This window comes from Manacus candei, unplaced genomic scaffold (genome assembly GCF_025592945.1).
Source record: "Manacus candei isolate 608988 ecotype Guabito, Panama unplaced genomic scaffold, ASM2559294v1 h1tg000048l, whole genome shotgun sequence".
Classification (NCBI taxonomy): Eukaryota; Metazoa; Chordata; class Aves; order Passeriformes; family Pipridae; genus Manacus; species Manacus candei.
Window position 1 is genome coordinate 670071 of NW_026138096.1, and position 16403 is coordinate 686473.

A 16403-nucleotide genomic window follows, 5' to 3' on the forward strand; every position below is an offset into this window, starting at 1 on the left:
TGACCAAGCACTGGAACAGATTGCCCAGAGAGGTTCTGGAGTCTCTGTCACTGGAGATGTTCAAGTACCATCTGGATGCCATCCTGTGCAATGTGCTCTAGGATGGCTCTGCTTGAGCAGGGAGGTTGGAGCAGATGACCCACTGTGGTCCCTTCCAGCCTGACCCATTCTGTGATTCTGTGATTTTTGACTGAACTAGATTCAGTTGTGGCTCAAGAACAATCTTCATTTTGATCTGATGAACGTTCTTCCCAAGTGCAACTGACTGTCATTTCACTTGGAAGTTTGATTACCAAGATAACCACAGGCAAAGGATATATATTTTTCTATCAGTATTAACAGTTACACCACTACTTGCATGCTAATAACTGAATTTGATTTTTAGTAAACAAGTCTTTTGATAATATTTTACTTGCAAGTTTGGCAACTTGCAGACAAGGATTTCATACTCCAAAGTAATTTAACCAAAATTTTGTATAAAAAAAATGAGCTTCCGCTTAAGTTTTTGTATAAATATTTATTCAATCCTTTGTCTTCTTAAGAAAATGTAGTCTTACACCTCTAAATGGTGCTGGCATTATACAGACATAAAATATGGAATAGGATATGAAGCAGCCTCTTAAAAATTGAAGTATGGCCTTCACTGATGGTGCTTTGGTACATGAAATTTGTTCATGGCTAAAAATTCAGGAACTGAGGTATAAGAAAACTTTTTATTTACAAGTGTCTTTGAAGAGGAAGAATGTCTGTAGATAAAATAAACTGACTAGCTAAAAACAAGGTCGTCAAGGGGTTCCAAGGAGACATTTTACTCTGCAATGACACTGTATGTGGGCATGTGTACCGAGTGGGAGCTAAAAAAGACTGTATAAAAATCACCTATTAGTACTGGAATTTTATGCTGTCAGTCTCTTCTTTAGCAGTAATAACTAGTATCTTCTACTAGTATATTTAGTAGCAAATAAAGCTACTAAAAATCAAGTTCTCATTTGATTTTTAAAATACTTGGGATAGCTCAAATCAGCAGTGAGGAAAATCTGTTACATTTACACCTGTATAAGCAAATTTCTTGCAGTATTCTGACTGCTCTGTACTACCCATTTCGCACAAGTGAAGCAACATAAATCCATACAGAGAGAACATTTTGGGGATAAGGATGAATATACACAGCTAGAGCAAATTCAACATTGGAAACATCAATGGAATGAACTCCTGTGCTGTGTACAGCTTCTATTAAAGGTCTGACTTCAGAATATGGCATATGAATAGGAAATCCAGAGACCTGGGAGAAAGACAAAGGAAAAAAAACATGTAAGAAGAATAGGTAAAGGCACCTGAATACATAGTTTTAAAGATCTGTTTTACTGAGCATGGAAATTTATCTTTTCTATTGCTGACCTCAGGAGATGCAATAAAAAAAGCCTATTTTTTGTATTTTAATACCACCTCCCTCTTTCACATATTCCAGGCAAGCTTCTGACATTTTGCCTCTTTTATCTGGTTTAAGTTTGAAGTGAAGATGTTTAGAAACCATTAGAATAAAGTTATATTAATGAACACATACAGCAGAACTTCACTGCTTTTTGCCTCTTGGCTGGTTTTAAAACACTGTGTTCTCCTGGCTGAGGATTTGAGATGGCCAGTGTCTCCTGAGCAACAGGAACTGAAACCTCAACTCAATTTGGAACTAGCCCTAGCTGTGTGCAGTGCTATCACCACAGGTGTTCCACATGGAGGAAGAACACACAGCTACACCAGTGGCTGCAGTGAACACTTCAGAACGTTTTCTTCTGTCTTCAGAGAGTAAAGTAAAGAGTAGAAAACTGAAGAAAAGCATGTTTTTTGTGGGGGCTCCTGGTATGGAGCACAACTCAGCACCAGAGCCAGGTTCTTACTGACCCAACCCGAGCAGCTGGTGCTGGGAGACTGCACTCATGTTTATGTACTGACAGCAGTGGCTGCTGTGGTGCAGCAGTAAAACCAGAACAATGCAGCCAATTTACCTTTACATTCTTGGTTTTATGTTCAGAAAAAGTTTTTATATTAAACATTACAGAGAAATAAAACAGATCATCACTCCATTCTGTAAATATTGCATAGGTATAAAAGCTCCTGCGAATTTTGATAGTAGAAGAAATAAATAGCCCAGGATGCTCTTCTATACCATGGAATGGCGATTTAAATCCTAGGGATTTAAATTCTTGTACTCTGCACAAGCCATTTATGTTCACAGCTTTACCCTGTAATCTCCCAGCTGTTTTTGCAGCTCTGCCTGATGATCATCTTCTACATCTTTGCCTTGGTTTTGTTCCAGCAGTGGCAAAAAGTTACGTAGGGTAGAGGTACAATATCTGTTCCAACGAGTTGGGCGTGTTGGTCTCCATTCCATAATCTTATCTTTTAATATTTTTTCAATCCTGCAATAAGATAGACTGATTATTACAATTCTAGTATTTATTGGACATCTGAGCTGATCTCCCTTGGCAGACAGTACAGGTTCTGGGGACCATAAATGACCTTAGTTAAACTTGCTGCTGACTAGAAATGCAGAAAAGTAACTCCAACACAGCTGTGTGGTGCCTGCATGGAAGGCCAGGGGCTTACAACCCCTTTATAGTTCACACTCCTCTCATCCCTCCACAGCATTTTGCTCATTGGGAAATGGTAGAGCAATGATTGATCAGTTCTTTCTATCTGGCAATCCCTATTAAAGACGGAGAGTTAAAAAAAAAAAAAACTAGAATGGTAGCTTCTGATTTTTTTTGGCCATTCTCAATTCCTAGCATTCAAAACAGGTTTTTTAGGAGCTAGGTGTGAATATGCTTTAGTATCAGCACTGACAGCATTTGTTTTGGAGGTAGAATTACCTGCTCTGTAGTTCCACTGCAGCAGCCTTATCTGAATGCTGATAAACTAATTCTTCAGGCTAGCAATAAATAAAACAAATATTAAAATGTGCAATTTATTCTAGCTGTACAACAGTGTAACTTCACTGTTCACTTGTATTTCAGTCTTGATGCCCACAGGAATTGACAATTATATTGAAATAATTATTCCTTAGTAGAGACATGATAAAAAAAATTAACGAGATATTTGTGTGTAATGCTGCATTTGTTTTTTTTCTCCAGTAAACTTCAACAGCATACACCTTTGATAACTACAGAAATTTCTGGTTTCTTAATAACGATGTTCATACAGCTTAAAAAAAATGCCTTCTTAGCCATAAGAAAAAGTTGACATTTTCTTTATAATACCAAGCTACTACTTTAGATAGGTTTGTGTTAAAGATTTGCCCCATTTACTTCACTGTTATCCTGAGATCTTACATGGACAGTTAGAGGCCAAGAGCATTCATTCTGTATAAAACAAACTTTTTACAGTATTCCTGCTTTCATTTTTTTGAAAGCATGACTGGGAAATCTTTTTAAAAACCAGTGATATTACATAAATATACCTAAGCATATAAGTCGAAAGAACTTAGTGTCTGCTTCTTTATACCAAGTCTGTGATGTCTCAAACCCTCAAATTGAGTTAGCATAGATCCATCAATACCTGAATGCTGCTGAGACCAGGGAAAGGCAAACTTCTTGAAAAGAAAGACTTCCAGTGTTTTGGTTTGCTGACATCAAAATTTATCCTTACAGGGGAATCATATTCTTGAATATTGAACCAAATCTACAAGAAAGCAAATTTGTTATAACTTTCAGCATATAATCACAACTATGGAACACATTCCACTTACATAGCAATAAAATGCCATATAATGTTAACCTCCTGTAGCAATTTCTTTTGCTGTTTTGCCTGCTGCAAAAGTCTTTTCTGAATTATGATTAAATTCTTCCAGCAGCCCAGCCCAGTGCCGCTGAGGCTGTGATGCCTGGTAGCTGCTGCACCCCAGCACCATTGCTATTTTAGGCTTATCTTGCAGAATACAAGCAGGTGTTGCAGGCACACACAGCTCCTATGTGTACTTTGTCATCAAGTGGAACCCATGTCTTGCAATCCCCTTCTTTACAGACATCCTTTTTGGTCTGTGGGCCTAGCCCAAAGCACACAAGCATGGTAGGATTCTTGTTTAAACAATCTGTAAATAGCTACTGCTAAGGCTGCAAAATGTACCAGCAATTAATATGTAAATACTAATCAATGTGTAAGCTTTTGTAGCAGATGTTTCTGTGTAGAGCCTTCTGGGACACAACCCAGCTGGTGCTGCCCCACTTGGATATGAAGTGTTGTGGCTCTGCTGGTGGAACCTGCTCAGAGTCACATGTAGGTTGGAGTTGGTTGCCCTGAAAGATGTTGCACTCTGCAGTTCCAGGTTAGCTGATCAGGTTGTCAGTCTTTAGTTGCTTCTTCCAGAAATTAACAAATGGCTACATTTTTCTTAACTGTAGGTTTAGTACTGCTTAAAAAAACCCCAAACAACTTGACCACTCCCCAAAATGCTTTCAGGGAAAAAACTGACACTTTTAAAATAAATGTACTTTAGAATATTAAATTCTCATCCAAAGTAGTGATCTGTGTTTAGAATAAAATACCAGAAGATTAAAATCCAAAATAAAACTCATAATGCATGGCATTCCAAAAAAACTGAGGAGCAAACTTTGAAACTCAACTTCCAGTTCTCATTCAAATAAAACTGGGGTTCTTTTTTTAAGCTTGCCTTCTGTTTCCTCATTTTCAAGACTTTCACACATCTTTCTACCTCACTATCATGTCCCTGTTTATCTCCCCAGAAGCTGTGAGGTCTGGCTTCCAGCAAAGTCAGGGAATGCTGCTGGCAGGACAGTGCCCAGGGTTTCTGTCCCTCTGAGCACAGACTCAGCCCCACCACAGTCTGTGGCCTTTTGTCCACCTGCCCTGAGCTGCACAGTTCTTGCGATCTCTCCTCTCTCCCCCCATGATCTCGGAGGGTTTCCAGCCAAACAATGAATAATATATTGTGAATGTGCACCAGTATGACTTGTGTATTTGCAAATAAATGGGAGGATTTCATGCCAGGCAGAAAATCAATATAGTTTTTGTGCCTTGTGGTGCCAGCTCTCTGCTGTGCGCATTGAACCATCCAGGCTGTGCCCACTGTTACATGGGCAACTCAAGTGACTCCTTGTAATATCCTTTATTGCTCATTTTTCAGTTACATTTCAACTGCAAAGTATTATCTTTGAGAAATGACTACTCCCCACCTAAACCATGGTAATCTTAAGATATCCAAGTTGGGAAACATGTAAGTAAAACCCAATAATGAAAATGATATTAACAGATGTCTTGATCCACCTAAATTGTGATTTAAAAATATTTTTAACTTTAAAGTAGCTGAAAACCTACTTAAGACTGAATAAAATCACTAATAATGTGATAGCTTAACTACAGTTTCAATGATGAACAAATCATGCATAAGGTAAAAAAAAGTTATTTACACTTATGTGTATAGAAATGTGACAAGACTGGGTACACTTACATTATCAGAGCTGATCAGACAGTACACATTTTGTAAGGGGCAGAAAGTATCATACTGCCCATAAAAACATCCGGTACTGGGATTCCAAATTACATACTGACTTTGTTCCAAAGTCAATACATATGCAGTTGGTCCCTAGGAAAAAAATAAAAAGTATGAGAAAGATGTTTGAAAACTGGCTGCAAAGACAATATGCTTTGTATTCTTTGGAATACTATATTTTTACTATTAAGGTTAAGATTGCTTTTTGGGGCAAACTGCTTGGACGAATTTACAGGTTCATTACAGTTCAACACTTACATAATAATGTGCTCTTTGTTATGTGGCAGAGAAATATTGGACATACACAGCCCACAAGTTAAGGTCAAATCAAGGGTTAGAGATGCTTGATACTGTATTATGAGGACAACAGCTACTACCAGTTTAAGCATGGAAACATGAGTTCAGGAAAAAAACCCAGACAATATTTATACTAAGATATACTTTCAATTTTTTATTTTCTTCTCTGAAAAGAATCAGTTCCCAGCACCAATGTTTAGATAATATCCTGGACAAACATCCCAGCAAGAAACAACTATCTATTGTTGGGAATCAAAGACTTCACAGAATACAAGTTAATACTCAGGCCGAATGAAAACATCCTCTTACCTCAGGAATGGCATTTCCAATGATAAGCCAGGCTTTTTTCCCCATACCAAGAAAATAATTACACAAGAGCACAGCATGTTCTTCCTCATCACCCGCCAGAAGATAAAGAAATTGCTAATTGAGGTGTTAAAAAAAAAGAGTCTTTGTAGGCAGTTATCAACTTACAACATTTGATAATTTTTTTTAACACTTCTGAAGCAAGCAGTCTCCTCTCAGATCTTTGCAACTGATCTTTGCATTGGTCACTGCTTCAACACACAGGATGAAGAGTGAATGCTGTGAAAATACATGAGATCTGAGATTTTATCACAAGAACCAGGGTCCTTGTCTTTTTTAGAATGACAATTTTTCAGAAAAGTTCTGAGATGATAAAAACTTAATCTATGATCAACAGCATCTGCTATTATTTTATAAGTGACAGGATTTATGAGACAGAGAGGGCTAAATATCCCATTATTGCTGACACTACATGCAATGTTTTTGCTACAGTTCCTTGGAATGACAATGATCTATTTTACATCTATTTACATCAGTCAGCATCCTTTCACCTGTGCATGACTAGCCATTATGGCTTATAACAGAAAAAACAGGAGATGTTTTAAAGCCCTAAGTATTCTCAGCTAATTGCAACATATCAAATATAAAATTTTTGGCTCACATCAAAATGAACAGCTTTTCTCAAGCTTTGGTCCTTGCTCTTTGAAATAAATGGCTCAAAGAAAAATAGACCTCGCAATAACAGAATCACAGAATAATTTGGGTCTGAAGGGACCTCAGGAACTCATCTAGTACAACCTCCCCCTGAAAATGGGCTGCTAGGATGTTACATCCCATTCAAGAGGATAAAGAACTTCTGTTTAATGCATTGCTTACGTCTGATGTACTCCATAAATCACAAATTCCAGCAAATGACACAGTATCTGGCAAAAAAGGAATCAAAGCAACATATCGAGCCACCAATTCCTGCAAGAAAACAAAAGAGAGCAAGTCACCCCTTCAATTCACAACACTACTGTAGTATTATACCAGACATGAAGAATATTGCTGTTTCCACAGATATCAATGACAAAACACAGTAAGCTCATTACAGTAGCAGCTAGCTCATTTTAGAACTTGTATCAAAGACTGATATGATTTACTCCCATTGAGGTTTGTCATAATGCTTTGTCTTTTAAAAGATAATACTCATTATTTTTTCCTATCTTTTTTTCACCAAGAAGACAAATGTTATTTTACAAAATCATTATAGTTAGACTTACTGCGTGTAACACCTAGTCCTTACTACTTTATTTTGCATGTTTAGTTTTTCCTTTACAAAAGGCGTAGCTGTACAGAAGACACACAGAGCTGGGATTTGCTTATGTGCAAGTGCACAGGCAAACACATACTTATCTTGAAACCTGTATCCCTGTATCTTTTTTAAGTACTTACTGCTGCTGTGTGAGATCTATTTGGGACGGCATCAAGAAGCTCCTGTGGTGGATTCAGAGGTTTGATATATCTGGTAATAAAAACTGTCTTCCCATCAAGGTCAATTACAGTTGTTAGGCACTGGCGGCTTGGAAACTTTGATGTACATTCAGCTTCATATTTTTCTGCTGCCTGGAGCAGTTTCTCATCTTCTTGGGTATCAAACTTCAAAAGACAGTAGAATTTATACAGAACCAGTTTTATTTACAGTTTGGACTCCAGTCTTTACTATATTCAGCCTTAATTCACCATCTACAGGAGCATAAAAGGAGCGTTAAATTCTTTCCTAATAGCATTTTGAACTTGCCTTGTAGAATAGAGTTTTGCTTACAGACATGTAGGAAAGGTCAAGGCAATAGAAAATCAGACAATTTGCATTTTTTTGCATTTAATGAATGTCCATAATGACCTATATCTATAATACCTACCTATATCTATATTAAGCTGGCTTTATTAAAGCACTGAAAAATGTAGCAGAAGTTATGGCCAAGTAAAACTGTGGGGATGAATATGTAACAACACATATTAATTCAAAGGTAAACAATAGCACTCCATTAAAACCACAACTGAGGTTATGACAACCCTATGCAATGCCAAAATATTTGCAGAGAAGGTTCAAGTGATTTTTAGATGAATCCTTATAATTCAGACTTGTTTAAAATGTTAACATTTTTAGATGAGATTTTTCACAAGCAAATGTAGGACTCAAAAGCACATATTAATTATATAACAATGACCATTATTTCCTCATGTGTTACCTAAGATGTCATCTTTTAAAGGTATTAGGATCAGTCAAAATAGTATTTTTCATCTACTTAGAACTCCCTGTATACTTCTAGTGGTGCTGAGAATTAAAGCTCATCCTTCATAATATTTTTGTTCAAAATAAACCACTTTTTGTCATTTGTTACCCTTCTTCTCAAGCTAAGCTGAGGTGGAACAGCTGGGCACTGCCCTGCAGCTGGACCTCCAGGTCAGCAGAGAAAGCACACAGTGGTGATTCTTCTCAACCATAATTAACAGCAGAAAAGCACAGCCTCTGGCACTTTGTAAACTTAAATGTAGCAATTCACTGCAAATATTGCTGGCAAATAAACAATTACTATGTCAGAGTCAAGAAACACAAAGTGCAAAAAGACTGCTGAAAGACTTGACACAAACCCAAGCTAAATCTTTAACAGGGAACAACAGGAGCATCTCAACAGATTTATTTATATTGTACCTTCTTAAGCATTTCATTCATCTACATAGAGGTTCATGAAGCAGAGCAGGAAAGAGAGGAAAAATAAGTAAAGAAACAAAAACGGTATCATAAAATTAAAAGTATGCTTAGCATCCTAAAACAGTACATAAGCATTTCAAATTTAACTACAGGTCAGGAATAGAAAGAAAGAATGGCAAATTAATTAGTTTGTCTTTGTCATCAAAAACTGAGTATCAAATTGCATCTGCAAGAAATTCGGAACATTTGCTCTTTATTTAAAGATATCAAGATTCAAAACATATACTGCATAATATTTTACAATAATTTCACCCCTTATTTGAATTTCTATAATTTTTATTTTGAAACAGTATTAGAGGCAGGTCCTTCTAGAAACAGAGATATGTTACCTTACAAATTCAGCACTTTTTTTTTCCCAGCAACTAATTACTACATGTGAAGATTAAGACTATGAAACTCTTCAATAAATTGTTATCTATTAAAGGTACTTCAAGGCTGTTAAGTTTATATTTATGGTGTTGAGTCCTAGTAAAAATGTTATCATTCAAACTAATTAACTTTAAAAGGCATCTATGAATGCACTTTATTAATATTCTGGATATTTTGCACTGGATAGTTTCCAAGGCTATAATTTTAACAGGAAAAAGGGGTTTTAGAATGCATCATACAATTTTATATTTCTTCTGTAAAAGAAATTATGATAGACATTTCTCTCCAGTTACTCTTGTGTTTCTAATAAATGACCAGTGTAGCACTGAATTGGAAATAAATGAACTGCTGCTGTTTGTGCATGAAAAACACACATCCTTGATGTATGGATCTCAAAATTATTGCCTACTGTTACATAAACTAGCAAGCAGTGTATGCATTTTAACTACATATTATTGTTGTTAGTGTAAGACACGTCTGGTTTAGTCAAATAACTGAAAAAAATAACAGCTGCTGTTTAGAAATTATTATCTTCAAGATCTGGAAGCATGCATGAAGCCATAAATAATAAATCCTATATTTGAACAGAAGCAAGAAAATACTCTTTGCATCTGCCACCTCCTTTTTGTACACTGTTCACACTCACATGAATACTTTATTGTTTACAAAAATACACGGAAAAACTATATGCTCACAGATAATGAATGCAAATTTGCTTTCCATTAACAGTGGGACCAGATACCTGGTCAAAGTGACCTCTCATGCATTAAATGTACATCTCACCTAATGGTGCATCCAATTAAATTGAACTGGGCTAAAAATTTTGAAATAAACCAGTCTGAATTTGTATCAATGCACTCCTGTACTGGCATTCATGCCCTCTGGTATACTAAGCATTCCTATTTATATGCATCTCAAGAACTGCACCACTGGAAACAAAGAGCGAGAGTGTGATGAATTACTGATTAGTTACCTTCTCTCTGACAGACTCTCCAGGAATGAGCTGTGGTTCAATGGTAATAAACAGTGTTATATATGAGCCCTCGCTCAGATTTCGCACAGAGTCATAACCCCTCTCCATTCCCAGGTTCTTTTCTTTGCTGTACCCAAGGAGGACTGGTGGAATATTCACCTTAAATGTACCATCAATCTACAACAATACAGAGAAATACTTCTCATTAGAAGCAAGAAAGCAAAAGTTCCTTCTCACATACATTTGCTACTTGTGTTCAAATATTTTATTCTTTTGATTATTGCTCTGAATTACAAAACAATAAAATAAGAGAATATGACATTTATGTTGATTAACTGTGGGGAAAACAGGAGACACCTCATTGTTAAATGTATTAATTACAACTGGATTTCAGCCTCTCCTGCATATTACAAACACTAATGTTTAATGAAATGGAAATCATACACAGTACATAGAGTACCAGCCTTAAACTATTTTTCTTTCTAACAGCAAACTCTATATGGCTCTGTTTACCCCAGAAAAAGACAAAATGGCAAAATACAGGTTGCAGGACTGCGCTTCTGCAGGCAGCACCACGCCAACAGGCCTTTGCCTATGCGGGATGTGGGAATGGTGCTCTAGCATCTCACAGATGGACTCCTTCCATGCAGAAGCTGCTGATGCTTCTTGGGTGCAACTGGAACTGGGCCCATTCAGCCAACTTCCCCATGGAAGTGCTCCTACAGGCTCACCAGCCCCTTGCACCTCCTCTGCCACCACAAACAGAGAATAAGGTCTTTCTGAAAGGTTGTGTGAGGCAAGAGATGGCAGGCCCCACACTTGCTTGGGCAGGTTTCAACAGTGGAAGTACACAGCTTTAAGAGAAAAGCAAAAAAATTAACCTCCTGATTTGTACAGAATTCAGGTAACTGCCACCAGAAAGGATATCTTCAGTGGATGTGGAAAATGAACAGATGACTCACCTGAGATGGCTCATCAAACATTTAAGAACAAAATTAAGTTTTGATAGGAGGAAACTCTAAATAAATCACTCAGAATTTCTGCTGCAGTATATTAGAACGGGATGATGAAATGCTTCATTTGCTACTGAAATTTAATTGCTGATGCACCTTGATATAACCACTGGGCTTATTATGCTTTTTCAAATTCCGTAAGAAATCCTGTTCAAATGAAAAGAATCTCTACTGCTGGGAAGATCTATACAGGCACTCACACTATGCTTAGGGAATCAAAAGCTGCAACACCTCCTCACAGAGAGACAGGAGTACATCTGACAGGAATTTTGGAGCTACTCTGGTTTTACAACAGAAAGACCAACAAGAAGAATGAAGAACAGAGGTTGACATCAGCATGGGAAATCCTCAAAGATGGATTATTGGCTACGTCCTTCAATATGTATTGGTTAGCACTCTGTTAAAATGTCTAAGTCTGCCTGTTAAGTCTCTCAGGACTGTGAGCAGACACACTTCTCAGGCAAATTTGATTAATTCATGGAACAATTCCCTAAAAATGAGTATTGGATCTTCTTCTTTCTTGTTTGTTGACATATAGCAACAGTGGTCACATTGTCTGCACAGGATGGCCAAAGACTTATGAAAAGACCTTCTTGCTACTTAATCTTCCCTGAAGTCAATGAAAGTTTCATTCTACAGGGCACCACAACCCTCAAACAGATAAATTAATTGATTGACTTCCCAAGCTGAAGAGAGCATATTATTAAATTATCTAGCAGAAGCAAGTGGACTAGCCCTGGTTAGATATACACTGTCCAAAATCTGTCAGCAATGAAAAAATACCATGCTTTCTTGACTCCCATGACAATTACATTCTGTTATGCCTTGCAAACAACCCAAGAAAACCACTTTGATCTCCAAGTCCTGCACTTCAATGAGACTCCCATAGACTTACCCTCCAAGCAAAGAATCCAGGAGGCTCACAGTATGCCTTAAATCACTCAAGCTTCTGAGAAGTGCCCCATATACCCAGAGAAGAGCAAATTAATGTGTCATTAGGAATGTAACTGATGTCTCAGTTTCTTACTTCATGAAGATTCTGACTTTTGTGATATGATGACTTGAACTACACACAAAAGGAACTGCCCTGTAGAATAAGTCCTGCAGCAAGATTACAATATGACAAGACTATCAATGGAAAGAGTTCATTTCCTTAAACTAAGTCTAGGATGGGAAGCTGGACAAAAAATGCCTTTCCTGTGTGAACAACTACATGTTTTACTATTACTCCCATGACTAATTGTTGATATTTCATGAGAAAGCTTCTCTTGAAAAGGTCTAAAAATGAAGTAAAGAAGGGGTTGGGAGAGGCAAAGGTGAAAATCTGGTGATTCACAGAAAGTGTGAGAAAAAAGTTCGGTCAACTTTCCTATCACCTATCTAGGTGATATTTCTATTCCTGGTTCATCTACCTAAGCTGTGCAATACCAGAGATCCCAAAAGCCACTGAGAAAACCATCTAAAAAATCTGCACTTTTAACCTCATTACTGAAGGATGCCAGGCTGCATTGTCACTGTAGAGTATGTTTTGTTTATCTCTTCTCCCTTCAAAACGATGAACTTACAGACAAATGATCACCAAATTTGTCAAAAACCTCAGTAGTTTCAAACAATTTTCATAAAATTTTTTCACTTTCAAACAATTCCATAAAAATAAACTAACAAGTACAGAGAACATCATTAAATCGGAAATCCATTCCCAGCCACTTTCCATTGTCCAGTTCTGTACTTTAAGAGCTTTACTCCCAGTAAAAACACTTACCCTCGCTTGAAAATATATGGTAGTAAATGGAATCTTAACACATCCCAGCCAGTGTCTCTCAATATGAGTGTGGATTCCACTACCTCTTTCACGATCATCCTATTAAAAAGTTGCCCAACATAACACTTTGTGAGATAGGTTCATTTCCTTTAATCAACAATTTAATCAAGGCATTAATAAAAATTCTGTATTAATATTATTTACTCTAAGTATCAATTCCATTACAAGTACAGCAGTTATTGTTCTGCATGTCTTTCAAGCATGCCGAGTCTGCAAACGTACAGGAACCTCACAGTTCATGATACAATGTGTTTCCACTCCAGGGTTCAAGTCATGTATAACCTCTGATGGAGGATTCAGAAAAGGAGTGCACAAGAGCCTTAGACAAGGTAAAGAAGCTCTGGTCCTCTAATGAAATATTTTATTAGTACTGAGAAAAGCTTTTTGAAGGTAAAACTGTTTGAAAATCCAACTACACCCTGTGGAATGGAAACATTGTTTTCATGTGTACTGCCTACCAGAGATTTCCAAATCTTGTATGATCAGCCTAGAAGTTATTTTAAAAAATTTCTCTAGAGGCTAGAGAGACATACAAGTTTCAAGAGTGTACTTTTTTTCCTTCTGCTTCATCAAATATAATTTCGTTTTTGAGGACAGAATTCTGGTGAAATTTGTGCATTATTTATTTTTGGGTTATATTTTCAAGAATGTTGAGTGCTGCTATTTTTGTGTATGCTGAATTAACTAGGAAAGCTTTCACTGGTTTCAACAAGGGAAGGAGTTGAACACTGAGAGCTTACAAAAATTTCTTGTTCCTAGTACTTGCAATTTTTATCTCATTTTAAAAAAATAATGCATACAACATCAAGATGGTTGGTTGGTTTTATTGGGGTTTTTTTGTTTCTTGTTTTCTGTTTTTTTTCATTTCACTAAATACCGAGACAGAGCATAAAAAGACAGTTGATAATAAGTACAGGAGCTGGGATCATTCATCTGGAATTTAGTAAAAAATTCTGATTAAGGTTAAGAATAGAATTCAGATTACAATTCATGTTACTTCTCAATTTTAGTATCTCCAATTTCATTAAATAGGAATAAAATATATTACATACACGTGTTCAACTCTATCAGCAGTTCATATAGTACAAGCTTAATTTGTACAAAGGTTAACACTGTAAAGATTACTCCCTCTAACAACCTTGCAATATTGACTAGATATAAAATCATAATGAATGACAAAATAGAGAAAAGAGAGGCACAGGAAGTGCCTCAGAAAGTTATTACATGGAAAAGTCTTGTTCTGTCAACTTCAAAAAGCTCACAATATTCTGTAATGTATGCTGTCCCTCAATTATGAACTCACCTCTACAGCATCATGAAGTACTTCATCAAAAACATTAATGAAGACTTCATCTTTCACTGCCTGCAAACTGTGGGTGCTGTAGTCACCATTAGGAGCTCTGAAAAGGTTAAATAAACCAAAAAAAGTTATTTGAACAGTACAGGAAAATGTGAATAAATTTGCAAATGAAATTATTGTTATTCAGAAATTGGTTTCATTTTGCAATACCTAAATGGAAGCTCAAGTTCCTCGTTCCAGTTGGGGTTTGGACCTTCTGCTGTTGTTGTCCGGCAAACTGTTCGCTGAAAAGAAACTTCTACAAAAGGACGGACCAAAACCTACAGAGACCAAAACAAAGGAAACAGACCTCTGTAGAAATTCATCAAAACACATTCAGTTACACATTTCATGTATTTAGAAAAATAAACATATACTTCATGGAGATCAGGCTGGTTCAGCCCAGATATAACTTTAATACACCTTAAATATTGCAATTCCCTGGCTTCTAAGCATTTATGGACCTTTTAAAAATATTTTATATGCTAACATTTCCAAAAGTTTATGTGTATTCAGAACACCTGACATATTTATATACAGTGGCAAAACCACATTTTCTCCTGAGAGTAGAAAAGCTACAGGCTATCTACTCAAGGAAGGTAACTGAAACCGAACATGTGATCCGGACACCAGAGGAAAAAAGTGCACTTGTATCCTCTTATCTGTAATCCAAGAAGCCTATTGCTACAATCCTAGTTGTCCCTGAAACTGGCTCCTATGACAAACAAGCAACTTCTACTAGACAAAACAAACCCCTAATGTGATTAAAAATGCCTTCATTAACATTCAACTGCATATGGTAGAACCTTATCTGCATTAGAAGGAAAACCATAAGAAAAACAGGAAAAAAAACTTGAAGGTCTTCCATCTTCATTCAGAAGAATGCTGAACTTAGTTCTAAATAGCAAGCAAATGTAATTTCAGTGTCAGCCATGAGAATGGATGTGCTGATTTAGACTAAGAGTGTACTGGACCCAAAATGCAGGCTGTGAAAACGGCCAGCAGCCAACACAAACAGAAGAGTAAGAACTGAGCAGGCATGTATGATATTTTTTCCTATTACTCTCCTAGGCTTCAAACATTTTCAGATTAAAGACTTCCATAAGTCTGTAATGATTTTTCTATTTAGCAGCTCCCCATGGATCATTCTTCCAAATACTTGTCCAATACTCACTTCAACACAAACAAACCTCTTTTGTCCACAATACACATAAGCAACTTCTCTGGGCACCAACCAACTGCTGCATGAAGAATCACAACCTTCTGTTTGTTTTGAACCTAACTCCTACCAGCTTAATTTGACAATCCCTCATGTCTGTACTTACAGAGCCAGGAAATAATCAATCCCTATCCAGTCTCTATATGACTCATGATTTTGTGCCTTTCTACTATATTCCTCCTCCTCTACTTGTAATCATTGGTGTTCTGGCTGCAAGCCCCATCATTTTTCACTGAACAGTTACCATTCTGTTTATATCTGACATCCTCATTGCCTTTCTCTGAACCTTTTGTGGCTTTACTCTCCTTTTGGAGATCAAGGAAGGAGTGGGCAAGCCAACCTCACCAATAAGATACCTTTCTGATGGTGCAAGTTAGTGTCTGTGGAACAGAGGAACGCTCACAACCTCGCAGAAAATGTTAGTTTGTAATATACCTGGTTGAATGCCCAGTCTGGGCTACTGGCTGGACTCTGAGCTGACGGAGAGGCTGCAAACATCTCATTAAAGGACCTTGAAGATTTCGATGGTTGTTGAAGTTTGCTACAGGAGGAAACACGCAACAGCAAGCAGGAAAGACAGAGAATTCATTACAAAATATGAATCTCTCACATTCTGTATTAGCCATACAGAATTCTGGAAATGCTCCTGATATTTTTACCTTGGGTAGATATTTATTTCATCAAATAACACAAAAAGAACGCCAGAAAGGGGTATTCAGTGTATAGTTCTAGCAAGCAAGAGAGGGCTTTCTGCCTGAAGGCACTCTTTTCTGAAGAGCTTACCCCAGACTTTTTTTCTGCCTCCCC

The 16403-nt window shown here is 37.0% G+C and overlaps 1 protein-coding gene across 2 annotated transcripts in view; it reads right to left on the reverse strand.

Moving 5' to 3' along the window:
• Positions 1 to 377: 377 nt before the first annotated feature.
• The window catches only part of CC2D2A (coiled-coil and C2 domain containing 2A), a 60009-nt gene continuing 43983 nt past the window's right edge, over positions 378 to 16403 (reverse strand). The window contains exons 22-34 of one of the 2 annotated variants that reach the window (XM_051798406.1): positions 16032 to 16137; positions 14549 to 14658; positions 14342 to 14438; positions 12979 to 13077; positions 10204 to 10380; positions 7541 to 7744; positions 6983 to 7072; positions 6110 to 6223; positions 5462 to 5596; positions 3553 to 3675; positions 2868 to 2926; positions 2240 to 2417; positions 378 to 1282 (exon numbers count right to left, since the gene is read on the reverse strand). In XM_051798406.1, the coding sequence (XP_051654366.1) occupies positions 1094 to 1282; positions 2240 to 2417; positions 2868 to 2926; positions 3553 to 3675; positions 5462 to 5596; positions 6110 to 6223; positions 6983 to 7072; positions 7541 to 7744; positions 10204 to 10380; positions 12979 to 13077; positions 14342 to 14438; positions 14549 to 14658; positions 16032 to 16137 (1681 nt within the window). In that variant the 3' untranslated portion in view covers positions 378 to 1093. Of the gene's footprint in view, positions 1283 to 2239; positions 2418 to 2848; positions 2927 to 3552; positions 3676 to 5461; positions 5597 to 6109; positions 6224 to 6982; positions 7073 to 7540; positions 7745 to 8801; positions 8823 to 10203; positions 10381 to 12978; positions 13078 to 14341; positions 14439 to 14548; positions 14659 to 16031; positions 16138 to 16403 lie in introns of those variants that run through there. The other variant, XM_051798407.1, reaches the window with a different exon arrangement.